The sequence below is a fragment of the Agelaius phoeniceus genome, chromosome 16, assembly GCF_051311805.1.
Source record: "Agelaius phoeniceus isolate bAgePho1 chromosome 16, bAgePho1.hap1, whole genome shotgun sequence".
In the NCBI taxonomy this organism is placed as follows: Eukaryota; Metazoa; Chordata; class Aves; order Passeriformes; family Icteridae; genus Agelaius; species Agelaius phoeniceus.
Window position 1 is genome coordinate 3,257,925 of NC_135280.1, and position 15,078 is coordinate 3,273,002.

The 15,078-nt window shown below is 41.0% G+C and overlaps 1 protein-coding gene across 4 annotated transcripts in view; it reads left to right on the forward strand.

Annotated features, from left to right (window-relative positions):
* Positions 1 to 15,078, forward strand: part of SMURF1 (SMAD specific E3 ubiquitin protein ligase 1) — a 45,890-nt gene that overhangs the window by 24,423 nt on the left and 6,389 nt on the right. For 2 of the 4 annotated variants that reach the window (XM_054643446.2, XM_054643447.2), the window contains exons 2-15: positions 1,567 to 1,605; positions 1,999 to 2,107; positions 2,937 to 3,070; positions 3,183 to 3,248; positions 4,118 to 4,193; positions 4,500 to 4,753; positions 6,162 to 6,246; positions 8,089 to 8,235; positions 9,272 to 9,476; positions 9,758 to 9,861; positions 11,290 to 11,404; positions 12,351 to 12,529; positions 13,356 to 13,493; positions 13,850 to 13,970. In XM_054643446.2, the coding sequence (XP_054499421.1) occupies positions 1,567 to 1,605; positions 1,999 to 2,107; positions 2,937 to 3,070; positions 3,183 to 3,248; positions 4,118 to 4,193; positions 4,500 to 4,753; positions 6,162 to 6,246; positions 8,089 to 8,235; positions 9,272 to 9,476; positions 9,758 to 9,861; positions 11,290 to 11,404; positions 12,351 to 12,529; positions 13,356 to 13,493; positions 13,850 to 13,970 (1,772 nt within the window). The remainder of the gene's footprint in view (positions 1 to 1,566; positions 1,606 to 1,998; positions 2,108 to 2,936; positions 3,071 to 3,182; positions 3,249 to 4,117; positions 4,194 to 4,499; positions 4,754 to 6,161; positions 6,247 to 8,088; positions 8,236 to 9,271; positions 9,477 to 9,757; positions 9,862 to 11,289; positions 11,405 to 12,350; positions 12,530 to 13,355; positions 13,494 to 13,849; positions 13,971 to 15,078) is intronic. The other 2 variants (XM_054643448.2, XM_054643449.2) reach the window with 1 other exon arrangement.

Here is a 15,078-nt window from a genome sequence, read left to right on the forward strand (position 1 = left end):
TCTCTTGAGTAGTTTTTCCTCTGAAGCACTCTCAACAGGAAAAGGAAATTAAAGGTTGCTCTGTCGTGCTTCCACGGGCAGCGGATGGTGATTCTCTAACCCTGTGTTGTTTCAGATTGAATTGCCAGAGTCTGGCACACTTCTCTTTTTGGTCAGTTGTTTAAAAAAAAATGCAAGAGAAGCCTTCTCTGATTATAGTTTACCAGTGTAAGAAATAAGTAATTTTTAATCCCTTCTAAAAATACTTTCCTGGTGTGGCTGCTTTAATTATTACTAAGAAGGAGGATTTGTGTATTTTTTTCCATGAGCTTCTGGTTTAAATAGTGGATTTCTTTGGTCTGTTTGCTTGACATGTGAGGTGAGGCAGTTTTTTCTCTGCTGCCTGTGTTACGTAGGAAATGTCTCTCTGGAGCTGAGAGGTGCAATTCTAGTAGAAGTATATAAAAATAAATAAATAAAGTATTTGTTCCTTTGCACCTTCCCTTTCCCCAGTGTAGAATTACAGTGAGACTGAGGGTAATTCAGGAAGAAGGGGAGATGGAGATGAGAAGGGGAAATGGTCCATACCTGGGGAATTGCCCATTGATTATCTTCTGAGCCTTCATTCTCATGCTGAAAGATTTCTTTTTTCCCACTGGGGAAAGAGACTCCCTCAGCAGTAATTAGGTCTTTTATAGTTACCTTCCTTTCTTGGATCTTAGTTTGAGATAAGTTGAGCTCTAATATTTTCCTTTTTGGCTCTGGAGTTGTTTTTCCTGGCCTGTTAGAAGAGTTTAATGGATACTAAACAACTTGGATTGCTGAGATCCTACTGAGCAGTCCTTATGGAAAAGCAAAATTAGACTTGTAGCTGGTAATAGACCTGGTAGAAATGGAGATTGATGTGAGTTTCCTGATGTAATTTTTTCTTAAACTGCTGTGCTGGTGAGCAGAATTGGAGAGAGGGAAATGATGTCTCATTTGTGGCCCTTTCAAAGGAAAACATCTTGATGCAGTTGTTTTTTTTTTTCCAGTATATTTCTTTTTCTCCTCAGTAAGGCCCTGCCATACTTCTCCCCAAACCTTTGTGTATTTACAGATTGCTTCTGCTGTTGCAGAATCCCTGCCATGCTTTGTTTCACCAGGTACCCACACTCTGTGTGCAAGGAGCAGGAGGTTGCACTGCATTTGATGGCACTTAGTGAAGAGGTCTCTGCCAGAAATCCCAGAACTGTTCTTTGTTCAGAAAATGTTTAGCCCTTGTTCTAAAATGGATGGATTCTAAAACAACAACAAAAATCTGATTTAGTATTTGTGTAAACATGCAGTGAAGAAAATGATGAGGTTTTAATGCAAAGGGATGTTCATTAAATCTTCTGTGTGTTGTAACAATAGAATTAAAGCAGCAAATATAAAGCCAAATTTATATGTAAATATTCCAATCCCAGATAAAGAAAACAATGCTCACGTTTAATATTTAGGTGGTTTTTTATGAATTATGATCAGGTATTATTTTAGCTGATTTGATTTCCAGAAAGCTTTTTTTTATGGTTTTAAGGTTTCTTTATCTGCTTTTTTGTTTTGCAGTATTATGTGCCAAGAATCTCGCAAAGAAAGATTTCTTCAGTAAGTATGTCCTAATTGTGTGACTTTCTGCTCTGGATTAATCAGATTTATTTGGAGATGGTGCATTACTGTGGAGGCTCATCTGTGTGTGTCATATGCACAGCTTTACTACAGGAGTACAGTTACTCTGGGCTGTAGGTTGTGTGCACTTCAGGGTTGGTAACACTCAGGGCTCACAAATTCCAGCTGGAAGTCTGACTGATGGAACCACAGGCAGGCTGCTGCTCACAGCTCTGTGCTGGGGGTACCAGGAGCATCCTCAAACACAGGATTTGCTAAAATTCTTTCAGGATAATGGCAACTGTCCTTTCTTGAGGGGGGAGCTTCTAGTGGCATTGTCTTGGAAGCAGCAAAACAAGGACTGTGTCTAACAGCAACTTTTCCTTTCCACAGGACTTCCTGACCCATTTGCTAAAATAGTTGTGGATGGGTCAGGTCAGTGCCATTCCACTGACACTGTGAAGAACACGTTGGACCCCAAGTGGAACCAGCATTATGATCTGTGAGTTGGTTCTAAGGTCATAACTAAACAGTCCCCCAGAGGTTTGTCTAGGGAATAAATAGTGCAGGGTTGGCACTGCAGCTTCATTTTGTGTAAGCAACAGGAGTCACATTTCATAGAATCTCAGAACAATTTGCTTGGAAGGGACCCTAAAGATCATCCAGTTCCACCCCTGCCATGGGCAGGGACACCTTCCACCAGATCAGGTTGTTCCCAGCCCGGCCTTGGGCTCTTCCAGGGATGGAGCAGCCACAGCTGCTCTGGACAGCCTGTGCCAGGGCCTCAGCACCCTCACAGGGAAGAATTTCTTTCCAATATCCCATCGACCTCTGCCCTCCCAGGGACTGATTTTTTTCCAAGAAGAAAATCCTTATTGATAAAGGAGTGGTACTTTGCTTTTAGGTGTTTGAATTTGGAGATATTTGTGTGGCAGGTACACAGCACAAAGGCTTAGTGAGCTCTCCTGGAGCAGTGCCATCCGGTTTTTACAGAAAATTGTCCTTGTTGGAATGATTTATTTTCTTCAAATTATTAGAACCATAAATTCTGCAGTTTTGTATGTTAATCGACTTGTTGTTTAGCTTTTAATGAGGCTGGCTGTAGTTAAATTCATGCTGCAGCAATATCAATTTCCTATGCTGTGTGAAATCACTATGCAGTAATTCATTAATAACAGCATTTTGGGCATAAACACTTGTGTACTTCTAATAAAGAGGCATGACCGATGTACTAAAATGTGTCAGAATTTGTACCAATTACAGCAGCAGTTCTGTGGAGTAAAAAGAGGTTATTATTTCTAAAATTACTCTTTTAATATGTATCTTTCTAGATATGTTGGGAAAACAGATTCCATAACCATCAGTGTATGGAACCATAAAAAAATCCATAAGAAACAGGGAGCTGGCTTCCTGGGGTGTGTCCGACTCCTCTCCAATGCCATCAGCAGGCTAAAAGATACTGGATGTAAGAGCAATTCCTCCCTGGTGTGACCAAGAACCCTCCATACCTTGTACTGAGTAGTGAATGTTCCCACCCAGCCCTTCCCAGGGTTGATTTTTCCACTTCTCCTTTGCAGACCAGCGTTTGGATCTATGCAAACTCAACCCCACAGACACCGATGCTGTCCGAGGCCAAATAGTGGGTAAGAATGATCCCAGCTAAATTCCATTTGTTTGGTAAATATCCATAGGGAAAAACTCCTCTAGGCACTGCTTCTGTGCCTGTTCTGTGCTGCTTTTTCTTATGTTACTGGGATTAAATTACATAACCTGAAAATTTTCATTACACTCCTATGCAGGAGTTTGTTTCCTCTCAGTTGATGATGGGAAACAGCATTAAAAACAGGGAATGCATCTGGGAAGGCTTCTGCTGCATCTCTGGAAGGGTGAATGTCACTGGGAGATGATGCATTTGGGCAAGGTGACAGGCAGAGGGAATCTTCAGAGTTAAAAAAGGATCTGGAGGAGTTAAAAGACATTTTACAAGTTGCTTGGTTTGATACCTTTGACTCATGCAAGCCATTTCCAAATTTCAACAAGGCCGTGTTCATTTTACAGCAAATTTACCCCACGTTTTACTGCCCCCAACCAACCCCAGCTTTTCAGCTGCTATATAAATATATTTGGCAAACTCCAAATTCTCACCCTAAGATGACATCTAGTGGTGAGCAGTTTTTTTCCAGTTTCCCTTTCTAGATCCTCATGAAACCCAGATGTAGAACTTGACATGTTTGATATTTACAGAAATAAACTCAAGTTTTGAGGGGATGTCCCTCTGGTTTTTCTTCTGCTTTTTAAAAAATCGGTAATGCTTTAAAAAAGCATTTTTTAAAATTAGTAATGCTTTTTTTAAGAGAATGGAGAGAATTTTGGTACATGATGTGTTCCTGTGCATAGGATAGAGCTTTCCTTAATATTTTTCCCTGTATAAATGTGGATTTTTTTGCTTTTTGCTGTTTTTAAGAATGCAGTTTTTCTTTTATTGACCTAAGTTTGTGTTTTCTTCTTTCAGTGAGTTTACAAACACGGGACAGAATAGGCACAGGAGGTTCTGTAGTAGACTGCAGAGGGCTTTTGGAGAATGAAGGGTAAGGATTGTTTTCTTTACACTTAATTAGAAAAATGGTCTGTGTGTGGAAAGACTGTAACTAACATTAGAAACTTAAGTATCAGTGTAACTATTACATTTTCTGGCAATGTGTATCAGGCAGTAAGGTTATTAGGCTAAACTCGGTAAGGCTTGATTTTATTTTGTTACCAGTGCAGAGAAATTGAGGCAAAAAAGCATTAAGAAAATGGCACCTCTTGGGTTAAAAGCTGCAGCACTTGTAGTTGTGGGGAGAGAGAAACAGTTATTTCTGCATTCACTTCTGTTGTGATGGAAACTCCTGAAGTTTCCCCATTTTCAGAACGGTTTATGAAGACTCGGGGCCGGGGAGGCCGCTGAGCTGCTTCATGGAGGAGCCGGCGCCGTACACGGACACGACGGGAGCGGCCGGAGGGGGCGGCTGCCGCTTCCTCGAGTCCCCCAGCCAGGAGCAGAGGCTGCAGGCCCAGCGCCTCCGCACCCCTGAGCTCAGAGCTCACGTCCAGACACCTCAGAACAGGCCCCACGGCCACCAGTCACCCGAGCTGCCTGAGGGCTACGGTGAGTGCCCCACACAAGGGTTTCCTTCCTGGAGGAGCATCGGGGGTAGGGCAGTCGGGATGGATGGAGACGAGGAATCTCTGCAGCCAGGTCTGGAACTTGGGGTTTATTGCAAAGGGCCTGGGTGCAGGGACCTGCTGGGAGCTGCAGCCACAGCTCAGAGCAGGCCCAAGAAAAAAGAGGAGTAGAGAGGATGAGAGGGTAAGAGAGTAAGAGCGTAAAGGAGTAAAAAAAGTAAGAGCATAAAAGGGTAAGAGAGAGAGGTTCCCATTCCAATACAATAAATCTTCTTCTGTGTTGAATGTTCTAATTCTCACTCACCAATCTAGTACAAGATACAAGTCCTATAGCATTTACATACAGCCTATAAGAATCATTACATTGCCATACTGTGTTACCTTTTAAACCCTAAAAATTCCTCTTTGGGCCCCTTCTGCCAAGCTGGCAGGGTCTGCTCTGCCCCTTGGAGCTGTCTGCAAGCAGAGGGTGTTGTTCCATCAAAAGGGGATCACCTTCATTCTGGCCACACCATTGTTTTCCCGTTGTTCAGTAACTAAAGTATCTCAAAGCTTGCTTTCATTTCAATCTCACTTATAGTTTCTATATTCCCAAAATCTTTTGCCAGACAATCATATTTATAAGGCTTTCTTGTTTCATCTTCCCCAACACCTTTATCCAAAAAGGTACAAAAATTTTCTTCCCTTTCGATGCATCGAGGGGTTTTGCCTGTTGGAACAAGCAGCGTCCACGTGCATCTCATTCTGCCTTTTGGAAAAGGAACTAAGTGCAGATGGGAGTTTGAGATTGGCTAATTAGCAGTTGGCTACGCCAGGATACACTGAGGGGTTGATGGTAAATTAAACATGAGGTTGTGGTATGATGCTGTTACAGAAAATTCACTGCTAATCTTGGCTGTGTATCTAGGGAGAACGAATGGAAAGAGCTCTTTAAACTAGAGCAGTAATGCTATTTTTTCCTTCCCCCTTGGCATGTTGTGTAGGTTTGAGCCCACATTTGAGAAAAGATCAGGAAAATATATAAAAGCAACAAAGAAACCAATAGTACAGAAGATTAGTGAGGATGGGATTAAGGAGAATTTAAACCTCAGAAAAGAGCATACCAAATCTAGGAGTAGAGAAATCTAGTTTGGGGGTTTGAATTATCTCAAAATCTAACACTAAAAATACAAACTAAAACATGCTGGTGCATGGATCTGTGAGTTTCAGAAGATTGTTCAAATGTGTAGTCAGAGTAAATTTGTCAGGGACAAAACAGTCCATGCTGCAAGAGATCAGTGTGACGGCTCCAGTACTTTCTCTTAGGAGGAAAATATTCTAATGTCTTTAAGCTGTTTAATTATTTTTTTTAAGAATTGTAATTTAGAATAATCTTCCTTCCATTTTTACAGAGCAGAGAACAACGGTACAGGGACAGGTTTATTTTTTGCACACACAGACTGGAGTGAGCACGTGGCATGACCCAAGGATACCAAGGTATGGATTTATAGTTAAAAATCAGGGCAGTTTGGTGTGTATTTGTGTGGCAGGATGCTGGATTTATAAGAGCAAAAAATCTATTAAATGGCCTGTCTGAATTTAAAGGGAGAGCTCCCAGCAGAGGAATTGTTTGGGATGTTTCTAGTTACCTTTTCACCAAACATTAAGGATTACTCTTTTTGAGAGAAAGAATTATTTACTTGAGAATCATGTAAAACAAAAAGCAAAAAAAATGTGTAGCCCTTCAGGAATTCTCATTTGACAAATTCTTCCTAAAATGTTGATGTGGCTGTTTTTGGTGAAGCTGCAAATTTCTGAATCTTACCTACAATTTTTTTCTGTGTGAAAACAGTTTGGACTGCAAATTGGAGAAAATACTAACTTCTTTTTTAAAATAATTGTTTCTTGAATATTCAGCTTGTAATTTTTGTTTTATTAGTACTCACTTGTGTACAACTGAAGGAGAGATTACTTGTTATCTTTAAACTTGAAATGGTTTGAGGTTTTTATTCTTTAGGCCAGTAATTTGCAGCTAGAAAATTTGAATCCTTCACATGATTAATTTAGCAAAGCCTCTTTAAACCTTAACCTGCAGTTAATCCAGGTCTTTGTGAGTGAAGTCTGGTGCTCTTCCTGAGTAGCTCTGAATCTGGGCTGTTTCATGGGCCACCTGCACACCAGATTCAAGAGTGAAGTTTGTAACTCTCAGCTGCTGCACTGCCTGGATAATAGAGGAATGTGGTACAGGATATTAGAAAAATGATACAAAGTAGTGCAGGCAAAAGTGGTGATAAAAGCTCAGTGTGTATGGAAGGAAATGAAAAGCTAAGCTGAGAGAGAGAGAAAATAGCTGATTTTAGATTAGCTGGTATTGGTGGAAGAAGAAATGACAGTCATTTGTGTCAGTCATGTCAGGCTTGTGTGCCCAGAGCTTTGTCTCTTGTTCCTGTGGTGCTGGTCACCCTCATGGAAGGTGCTGCTGCTCCTCTCCCCCAGTCCTTGAGCCAGGGTTTCAGGAGCAGCAGTGGAAGTGGCCACAGCAGTGTCTTGTGAGGCACAGGTCACACCTATTCTAGTGAAAGGTGACTTTTGTGCTACCAGCTTGTGGTGCAAGAACCTAACCCTGGCATGGGGCAGAGCTGTAGGTTAAAACTTGCTGTAACCAGATCTCTGCAGGACTTGGAGGTGCACAGCTGATCTCAGCTAATGGTCCCAGCCATAATCTCCTTTAAGGAGCCTAACAAGGGTTTGTCTGTCTGCCTCTGTGTCCCCTTGGCTTATACTCGCTGTGACACTAAGGCACCTTCAGTGTGCAAAGCATTCCTACCTTTCTAAAGCCTCTCAATTAACTCATTTATACAAATATTGCATGGGTAGATTTAGGTGAGGAATTGCACAGAGTGGTGTCTTCAACCCTGGATCCCTGCCAGCTGTCTAAAGAATACTTTACTTAACAATAGGTTTTCTGCCTAAAAATAATCTTCATGTTTCCTTCCTTCCTTTTCTTGCCACTCTTGGTGTTTTCCTCAGTTAGTTGGCTGGAGCCTTAGGTATTTTCAATCTTTTTAGATATAAATACATTTCATGTATTGAATTCAGACACTGCCTGGAAGTGAGTGACTGCCTTTAGCAGCACTTAGAGTGATACCTGAAATTTATCCAGGATGAAGGAGGTGAGTGAATGTGTTAAAACACTTACTCTCAGTGGTTTTTCAGTTAAATAGTCAGGATTCTAACCTTAACCTAATTAAAGAGGTGATTTGAATTTTTTAAGTGATCTTGGTATTTGGTTGCTTCACTTCAAATGTGCATTAACATCTTGTTTGTTTTTCACTTTAGAGACCTTAACAGTGTGAATTGTGATGAACTGGGACCCTTGCCTCCAGGCTGGGAAGTCAGAAGTACAGTTTCAGGAAGAATATATTTTGTAGATCATAACAACAGAACCACACAATTCACAGATCCACGACTACATCACATCATGAAGTAAGAGCTTTGCCTGATAAATAATTCCTGTCAGGTCTAGGAGTCATGAGGGGCTGAAACCCTGAATGATAACTGAGGAACAGATGTAGCCAGTGCTGTAGTCAGGGTCCAAGCACTGGTTCTCAGTGCTGTTTTTATCTAAATTTTTTGCTGAGACTATTCAGAAGGGTTTCCCAGCAGCTCATGTCTGTCTGGATGAGCAGTTCTAGTTCTGTGCTGTCTGTTCTTGATCTGGACTAACTTCATGCTTCCTTGAGCTCCAGACAATGGGAATATAAAACCAGCTGGAGTCTGGTCAATGGGTGCTGTGCACAGCCAGTTGGGGTTTAGCAGGATTTGGTAAGCTCAAGTTCTGCATCATGGAAAGGCAGCTGAACTGTTGTGGAACTGACCCTTGAAGCAGCCTGGCAGTGCTGCTTGTGCCCAGGGCCAGACTTTTGCCTTGCTTGAAGCCAGCCAGGGAATCTCTGCATCTAAAAAATAATTGCTCTACAATCCAAATAAAGCATTGATGGATAAGGACAGTTGAGTGTATGAAGCTGCAACTATGTGGGACAAGTGTTTCTTTCTCTCTTAAAAACCATAGATGCAGTATTTTTACTGTGTCAGGATCCCCAGCCTCATTCTGCTTGAAGCTGGAATAAAATCACTTGCAGTTGTTAAACAGTTCCCTTTATAAAGCTGTTGTTAGTTCCATTAGAGATCTCTTTCCATGCTGCACTCCTGAAAGTTCTCTCTATGTGGGAGAAATACACACAAACTTTAATTACTGCTCAGTCAGCAATCAGTGATCATGCTTCAGAGCCTTCCACAGTGCTTTGCCATATAAAAACAGCTCAAAAATGCTGAAACTCTTTAAGTGTCTGTGTTCCTTACATCCCTGAATTTAATGTAAAGATGGTACAGAAGGATCCAGCTGAATACACATTTCACTCCATGTTTCTCTTAGAGAAGCTTAATCTTTTCTTCCACCATTGTTTTACATATTCCTTATTGTTGTGTGCCCAGACTAAATATTGTCCTTTTTTTCTCCAAGCCATCAATGCCAGCTAAAAGAGCCCAGCCAGCAGCCTCTACCAGCTCCAAATGAGGGGTCACTGGAAGAGGGTGAGGAGTTGCCTGCACAGAGATATGAAAGAGACTTGGTACAAAAGTTGAAAGTTCTTAGACATGAGCTCTCTCTTCAGCAACCTCAGGCTGGTCACTGTCGCATTGAAGTATCCAGAGAGGAAATATTTGAGGTATTTGATTGATTTTTTTTACTGTTAACGGCAGCTTTTGTCACTGAAGAGTTAAGTAAAACTGATCACTGATTATAGCAACTTTGCTTCACAAGCACCCACCACATTACACAGTTGTCATTGAAATTTGCCTCAGGTTAGCACTCAGAGTCATGTTTTCTGTAGTTCAGTAACAATCTGTGTATTACAGAAATGCAGAGATCTTAATTATGGTATTAGAGAAATCTTAATAGACTTAATTATAGGAAATAAAATAGCTAATTGTACAAATGCACATACAGGAATCCTATCGTCAGATAATGAAGATGAGGCCAAAGGACTTGAAAAAGAGGCTTATGGTGAAATTCCGAGGAGAGGAGGGCCTGGACTATGGAGGAGTAGCAAGGTGAGATTTTGGGGGTTCTCTGACACCTCTGAACTGTAAAGTTGCCCTTTAAGTGTGCTATGGTTGCTACCATCCTCTTTCAAGTTACCTGTTAATGTCATATATTAATTATTTGTGGTGTAGTTTATAGACAGTGGCTGTAGCTTCACTCTATATGGTAGGTTGGAAAGTGGAAGCTTGTGATTTAACAGTTGTCCCACTGATCAGCTCAAATTGTGAGGTCTCTCAGGGAGTGTATAGACCCTGAAGTCAGATCCAGATCACAGGAATGGTTTTGTTGAACACACCTCTCTGATTTCCCACAAATGGATTGCAGGAGGGTTCCTTTTTGTTATGTCTCAACTGCATTCAGGAGAGCTCTCTGATCTGTTGGAGCAGGAGTGGAGATGAACTAATCCTAAACAAAAGCTAAAATTTCAGCGAGGACTTGCCTCCCTCTTAAAAATGACAATAACTCCCTGCAGATCACCTCAGATCTGAAATTCAGGAGCTGATTTAGCATCACTGAAAAAACGCTCACCTGGTGGCTCAGAGTTGTGTAAATTCACAGAGAAATTTCTCAAATCCACAAAAGCTGCCCACTTAGGTGTCTTTCAGTGATCAATCCCTGGACAAAGGAAAGAAGCTGGAACATTCTGAGCTGCCTTACCCGAGGCAACCTTGGGTGTCTCCACTGTTGACATCCTGTTACCCTGATGCCTTTCATAATTGCCCATTAGTTGCAACAGACTCTTCCAGATCAGTACAGCTCCACTTCTAAGCATTACAATTGATAGTTCTCTGAATATTTTGGACCTGGGAAGGGTGTCCAAATTTAACAACAAAGGAGTATTTGTCATGGTGGCTTGGGAGGTCAAAAATAGCTTTAGTTCTGCTCCTGTCCTTGTGTGTTAGTGAGGTGAGAGAATTTACCCAACCCCTCCTTTTAATGCACTTGGTCTCTGTCCCTTCTGGCCTCTGCTGAAAGCAGTCACCAAGCTGACAGAAAAACAGCTTTTCTAAAGATCCTCAGCAATTGAGCTGATTCTAATAAACAGATTTTTTAAATATTTCCTTATACTGTACAGGTTGCAGAGAAGCAGATCTCATGGGCTCCAAATAGCTGAACTCTGTGCAAAGGCAGGATTTTTTTGGAAGTGTGGCCTGTTCAGACTCAATTAGTTGATGGCATTGTCTAACAGCTTGCTGTAGCTTCTTTAATTGATGTTAATCCCTTCAATGCTTCTAAACTAAACCAAGTCTGCCCTGAGTGGGGTTGGACGTTGTGGGGTTTTAATCACACCCTTTTGGTCTACAAATGGAGGGCACCAAAAGAGAACCTGATTTTGAAATAAGCATTCCATGACTGATCAATCACAATAATTGTGTTGTCTAAAACTTAAGTGCAAGTTGCACTTTTCTAAATTTGTTGGTTTTTTTTCTTGTCAGAGAGTGGTTGTATTTACTGTGCCATGAAATGTTGAATCCCTACTATGGACTCTTCCAGTACTCCACAGATAATATTTACATGCTGCAAATCAATCCAGACTCCTCTATCAATCCTGTAAGTATGAATTTCTCAGCAATATTCCTACTTTAGGAGATGTCCTCTGCAGTTTATAACAGCTGTTCTTTCACAAGAAGTGTCTAAACTGCAGGGTAAATTGAAATAAGAAGGTGTTAATGTCTTATATTTATACAGTAAGAAGCAGAGGGGTTTTGTTCAGAAATTAAAAGCATGACAGCCTTTGATAAATACCTGGTTTCTGTGAGACTCCTCAGTACTGATTGGTTTGCACAGTGACTCTGAGAAGACAAAACAGATGAAATTAATTTTCACTGTGAGCACAGCTGGTTGTGCACGCAGCATTGCATTCCCAGCAGTGCCACCCCATGACTTTTAGGGATGTATCCCTTGCTTGCCCTTTCTCACTACTCTCCTGTGCTTGCTTTTTCTCTTACTGGAGGATTTGTATTGATGCAGACCCTAAAAGGAGCAGCAGTTCTGTATTAGTAGAGGGAATTCTTCCTGACATGACATTTCCTGACATTTGCACTGGAAGATGAGGGAGGTGGATTGGAAGAATGTTAACCATAGGTCTTACACCCCAGCTTTCAAAAGTTACTTTCAAAGGAACATGAAAGAAATGAAGGAAACAAGCACACTGCTTCCTCAAGACTAGGTACATTTGGATGGCTAAATAAAGAATAAACTAATTTGTTTGGAATCTTCATCTTCTTGGATGCTGGAGGTTTCACAGGGATTTTCTTTTTCCAAGTTTTTCCCTTTGAGAGGTCTAGAGACTTGAATCCAATTTATTAATCAGGTAATGCACAGAGAGACTCGTTCAAGGTTTTTAATCATTAAATGCTTTGGTTTTGGTTATGTTGTGAGGAAAAGTGGTGGCTGCTCTTGCCAGAGAGCTGCAGGTAACTCACACAGAACAAACCACCGAGGTGCCACAAGATGTCAGTGTCTTCCCAAGGCTGACTCTCCTCTCTCCCTGCAGGACCATTTGTCTTATTTCCATTTTGTTGGTCGGATAATGGGTTTGGCTGTGTTCCATGGACACTATATCAACGGGGGGTTCACAGTTCCCTTTTACAAGCAGCTGCTGGGGAAGCCCATCCAGCTCTCCGACCTGGAATCTGTTGACCCAGAATTACACAAAAGTTTAGTCTGGATCTTGTAAGTACTGAATTTAGCAATGTCTCACTGTACAGAAAATGGGGTAGAGTTTGTTGGCAATAGTGAGGTGCTTTAGACAAAGAGTTTGCAAAAATCTTTTTATGGTGGCTGTCTGTACAAAGTCATTAAACTGTTCTTAATATATCAGAGGTACTTGAGGGAAAGTTCTCATTGCAAACTCTCCTTGCAATAAAGTAGATGCTAAATCATTAAAGGTGGCATGAGTATGGTAGAATATCACTATCAAAATCCAAATTCAGGACAGAGGTCTGAGGGAAAGTACAGCCTTCTTCAAAAGAAAGCCAACTCTGATTAAAATTAAAATAAATAGAAGTAATTTGGGCTTCTGTATGCTTACAGGACAAGATCCAGCATTCAGTGTAGCTTTGGGAATCTTTGGAACTGCTTTGCATTATCTTAATTTCTTTTCCTAAAAGCTGTTTTGAATTTTATATTTAAAGAAGTTACTGATGATGAAATTCTCTATGTATGATCTCTTCTGTGCTTCAGATATGTGACAGCAGATCAGATTCTTGCTGGGTGTATATCTATAGATGTGTGTGTGTATTTCTGTATATAGGGTTTTATCCAGTATCCTGAGTTCTGTTAGAATTAGATGAAAATCCCATATCTGGTCAGGCTCTTCAACATGCACTAAACCATACAGAAATTGGTGATGGTGGCAATATTCCTGTGGTGTGTGAAATGCAGGTGATAACTGGGATTTAGCCTGAGGACTCCCTAGGTGCTCAAATAACTGTCAGCATCACCACTGAGAGTTAGCAAAATGCCAGAAATGCTGAGTTTACCCTCTGTGCATTGGCAGAGAGAACGATATCACACCAGTCCTGGACCACACGTTCTGTGTGGAGCACAACGCCTTCGGGAGGATTTTACAGCATGAACTCAAACCAAATGGCAGGAATATTCCAGTGACAGAAGAGAACAAGAAGGAATATGTCAGGTATTGCCAACAGAAATATGTCCTGCAAATGGAGTGGGAAGAGGGTAGTAAACAGAATTTTTGTATGTAGTGAAACTAGGGAAGTATTTTGGGTGGGAACTCCTGAGTCATAAATGGCACGAGTGTTTTCACTGGAAGACCTGGGAAGATGCAGTTCTGAATGGTATTTTGGTTTTTCTGCTGATGGTGCAATAATTATTTGTTGATGGAAAAAGGAATGGATAAGCACTTCTTTCATAATACAAAATGTGTGTAAAAACAAGGTCTTCTGTAAAATGAGCATTTTGCAAGTGTGCTGTGAAAATCCCAGTGCTGTCCAGCTCATCACCCTTGGCTTCTTCCTTCCTCCCCCACAGGTTGTATGTGAACTGGCGGTTCATGAGAGGAATAGAGGCACAGTTCCTGGCTCTGCAGAAAGGTTTTAATGAACTTATTCCTCAACATCTCCTTAAGCCTTTTGACCAGAAAGAACTTGAGGTATGTTTTATCCCCATGGATTATTGTTCTGTAATTTGTTTGATCCACAGTCAAGCACTGATTTAAAAAACAAACATAAAACAAACAAACCACAAAACTTATTCCATTCTATATACCAGAAAGCTGAGTATTTGTTTAACCAAACCCTCTTAGGTTTATTCTAGACATTCTTTGGGTTGATATTATTGAGAGGGCTACTCAAACAGGGAAAGATAAATACACCATGGTTTCTATCCAAGGACTAATGCTCAAGGCAGGTGGTCTGAGAAGGAGGAAACTCTGCAAGTTTGAGGAATTGTTGGCAAGACCAGACATGTTATTTACCCCAGAACCTGTTTTGTCCAGTAACTTTTCATGCATGGCTGTTTCTGTTTGCACACAGGAATTGGTTTGCAGCAGTAGAAGAGTTGAGCATATAGAAAAGAAATTAATTTGTCTTCTTATCAAATCCTGAGATGCAGAAAGCTACTTCTTAAAATAGTTCCTGTTACAGCAATTTTTCCTCTGGTTTTGCTTCCTAGAAAAAATAAGACAACCTGTGGAATATTCATCATTTGTGGTTTAGAAAGCATTTTGTGCTAGTCAGTCATGCATTTTGGTTAATCCCACAAAGTTCTTGCATTCCATTTGCTTAAAAAGGTAGATTAAAAATCCATTAAATATTTCAATACTCCCCATGTCAGAACAGTCTCAACTCCCCTAATGATGTGAGCAGGTGTAAGTGGGTGCTGTCTTGGTGGCACAACAAGGCAGCTGCTAAAGGGCAGCTCTCAGCAATGGGATCCTTACTGTGGAATATTATGGGAAATTTAAAATACAACACACGTTTTGTTTTGAGGGGTGAAGTTTGCTCTGTGCTGTTTATTTGTTGTTGCCAGAGGAGGTGGTTAAATCATGGCCAGCAGCAACTTCCTTTTTGCAACCTGGTGTCATGTGGAAAAGAGATTGAAGTGATATGTCTGGTCTGTGTCAGATATTCTCACAAATGGTGTCAAAAAACAGATGAAAAGTTTCACTTGTTTGTTGTGGAACAACAAAGCAACTCAGATGTTCCCATAAGCTGAGCAGGATTCCATTGGCACCTCTAGGACAGTCCTGCAGCAGGACC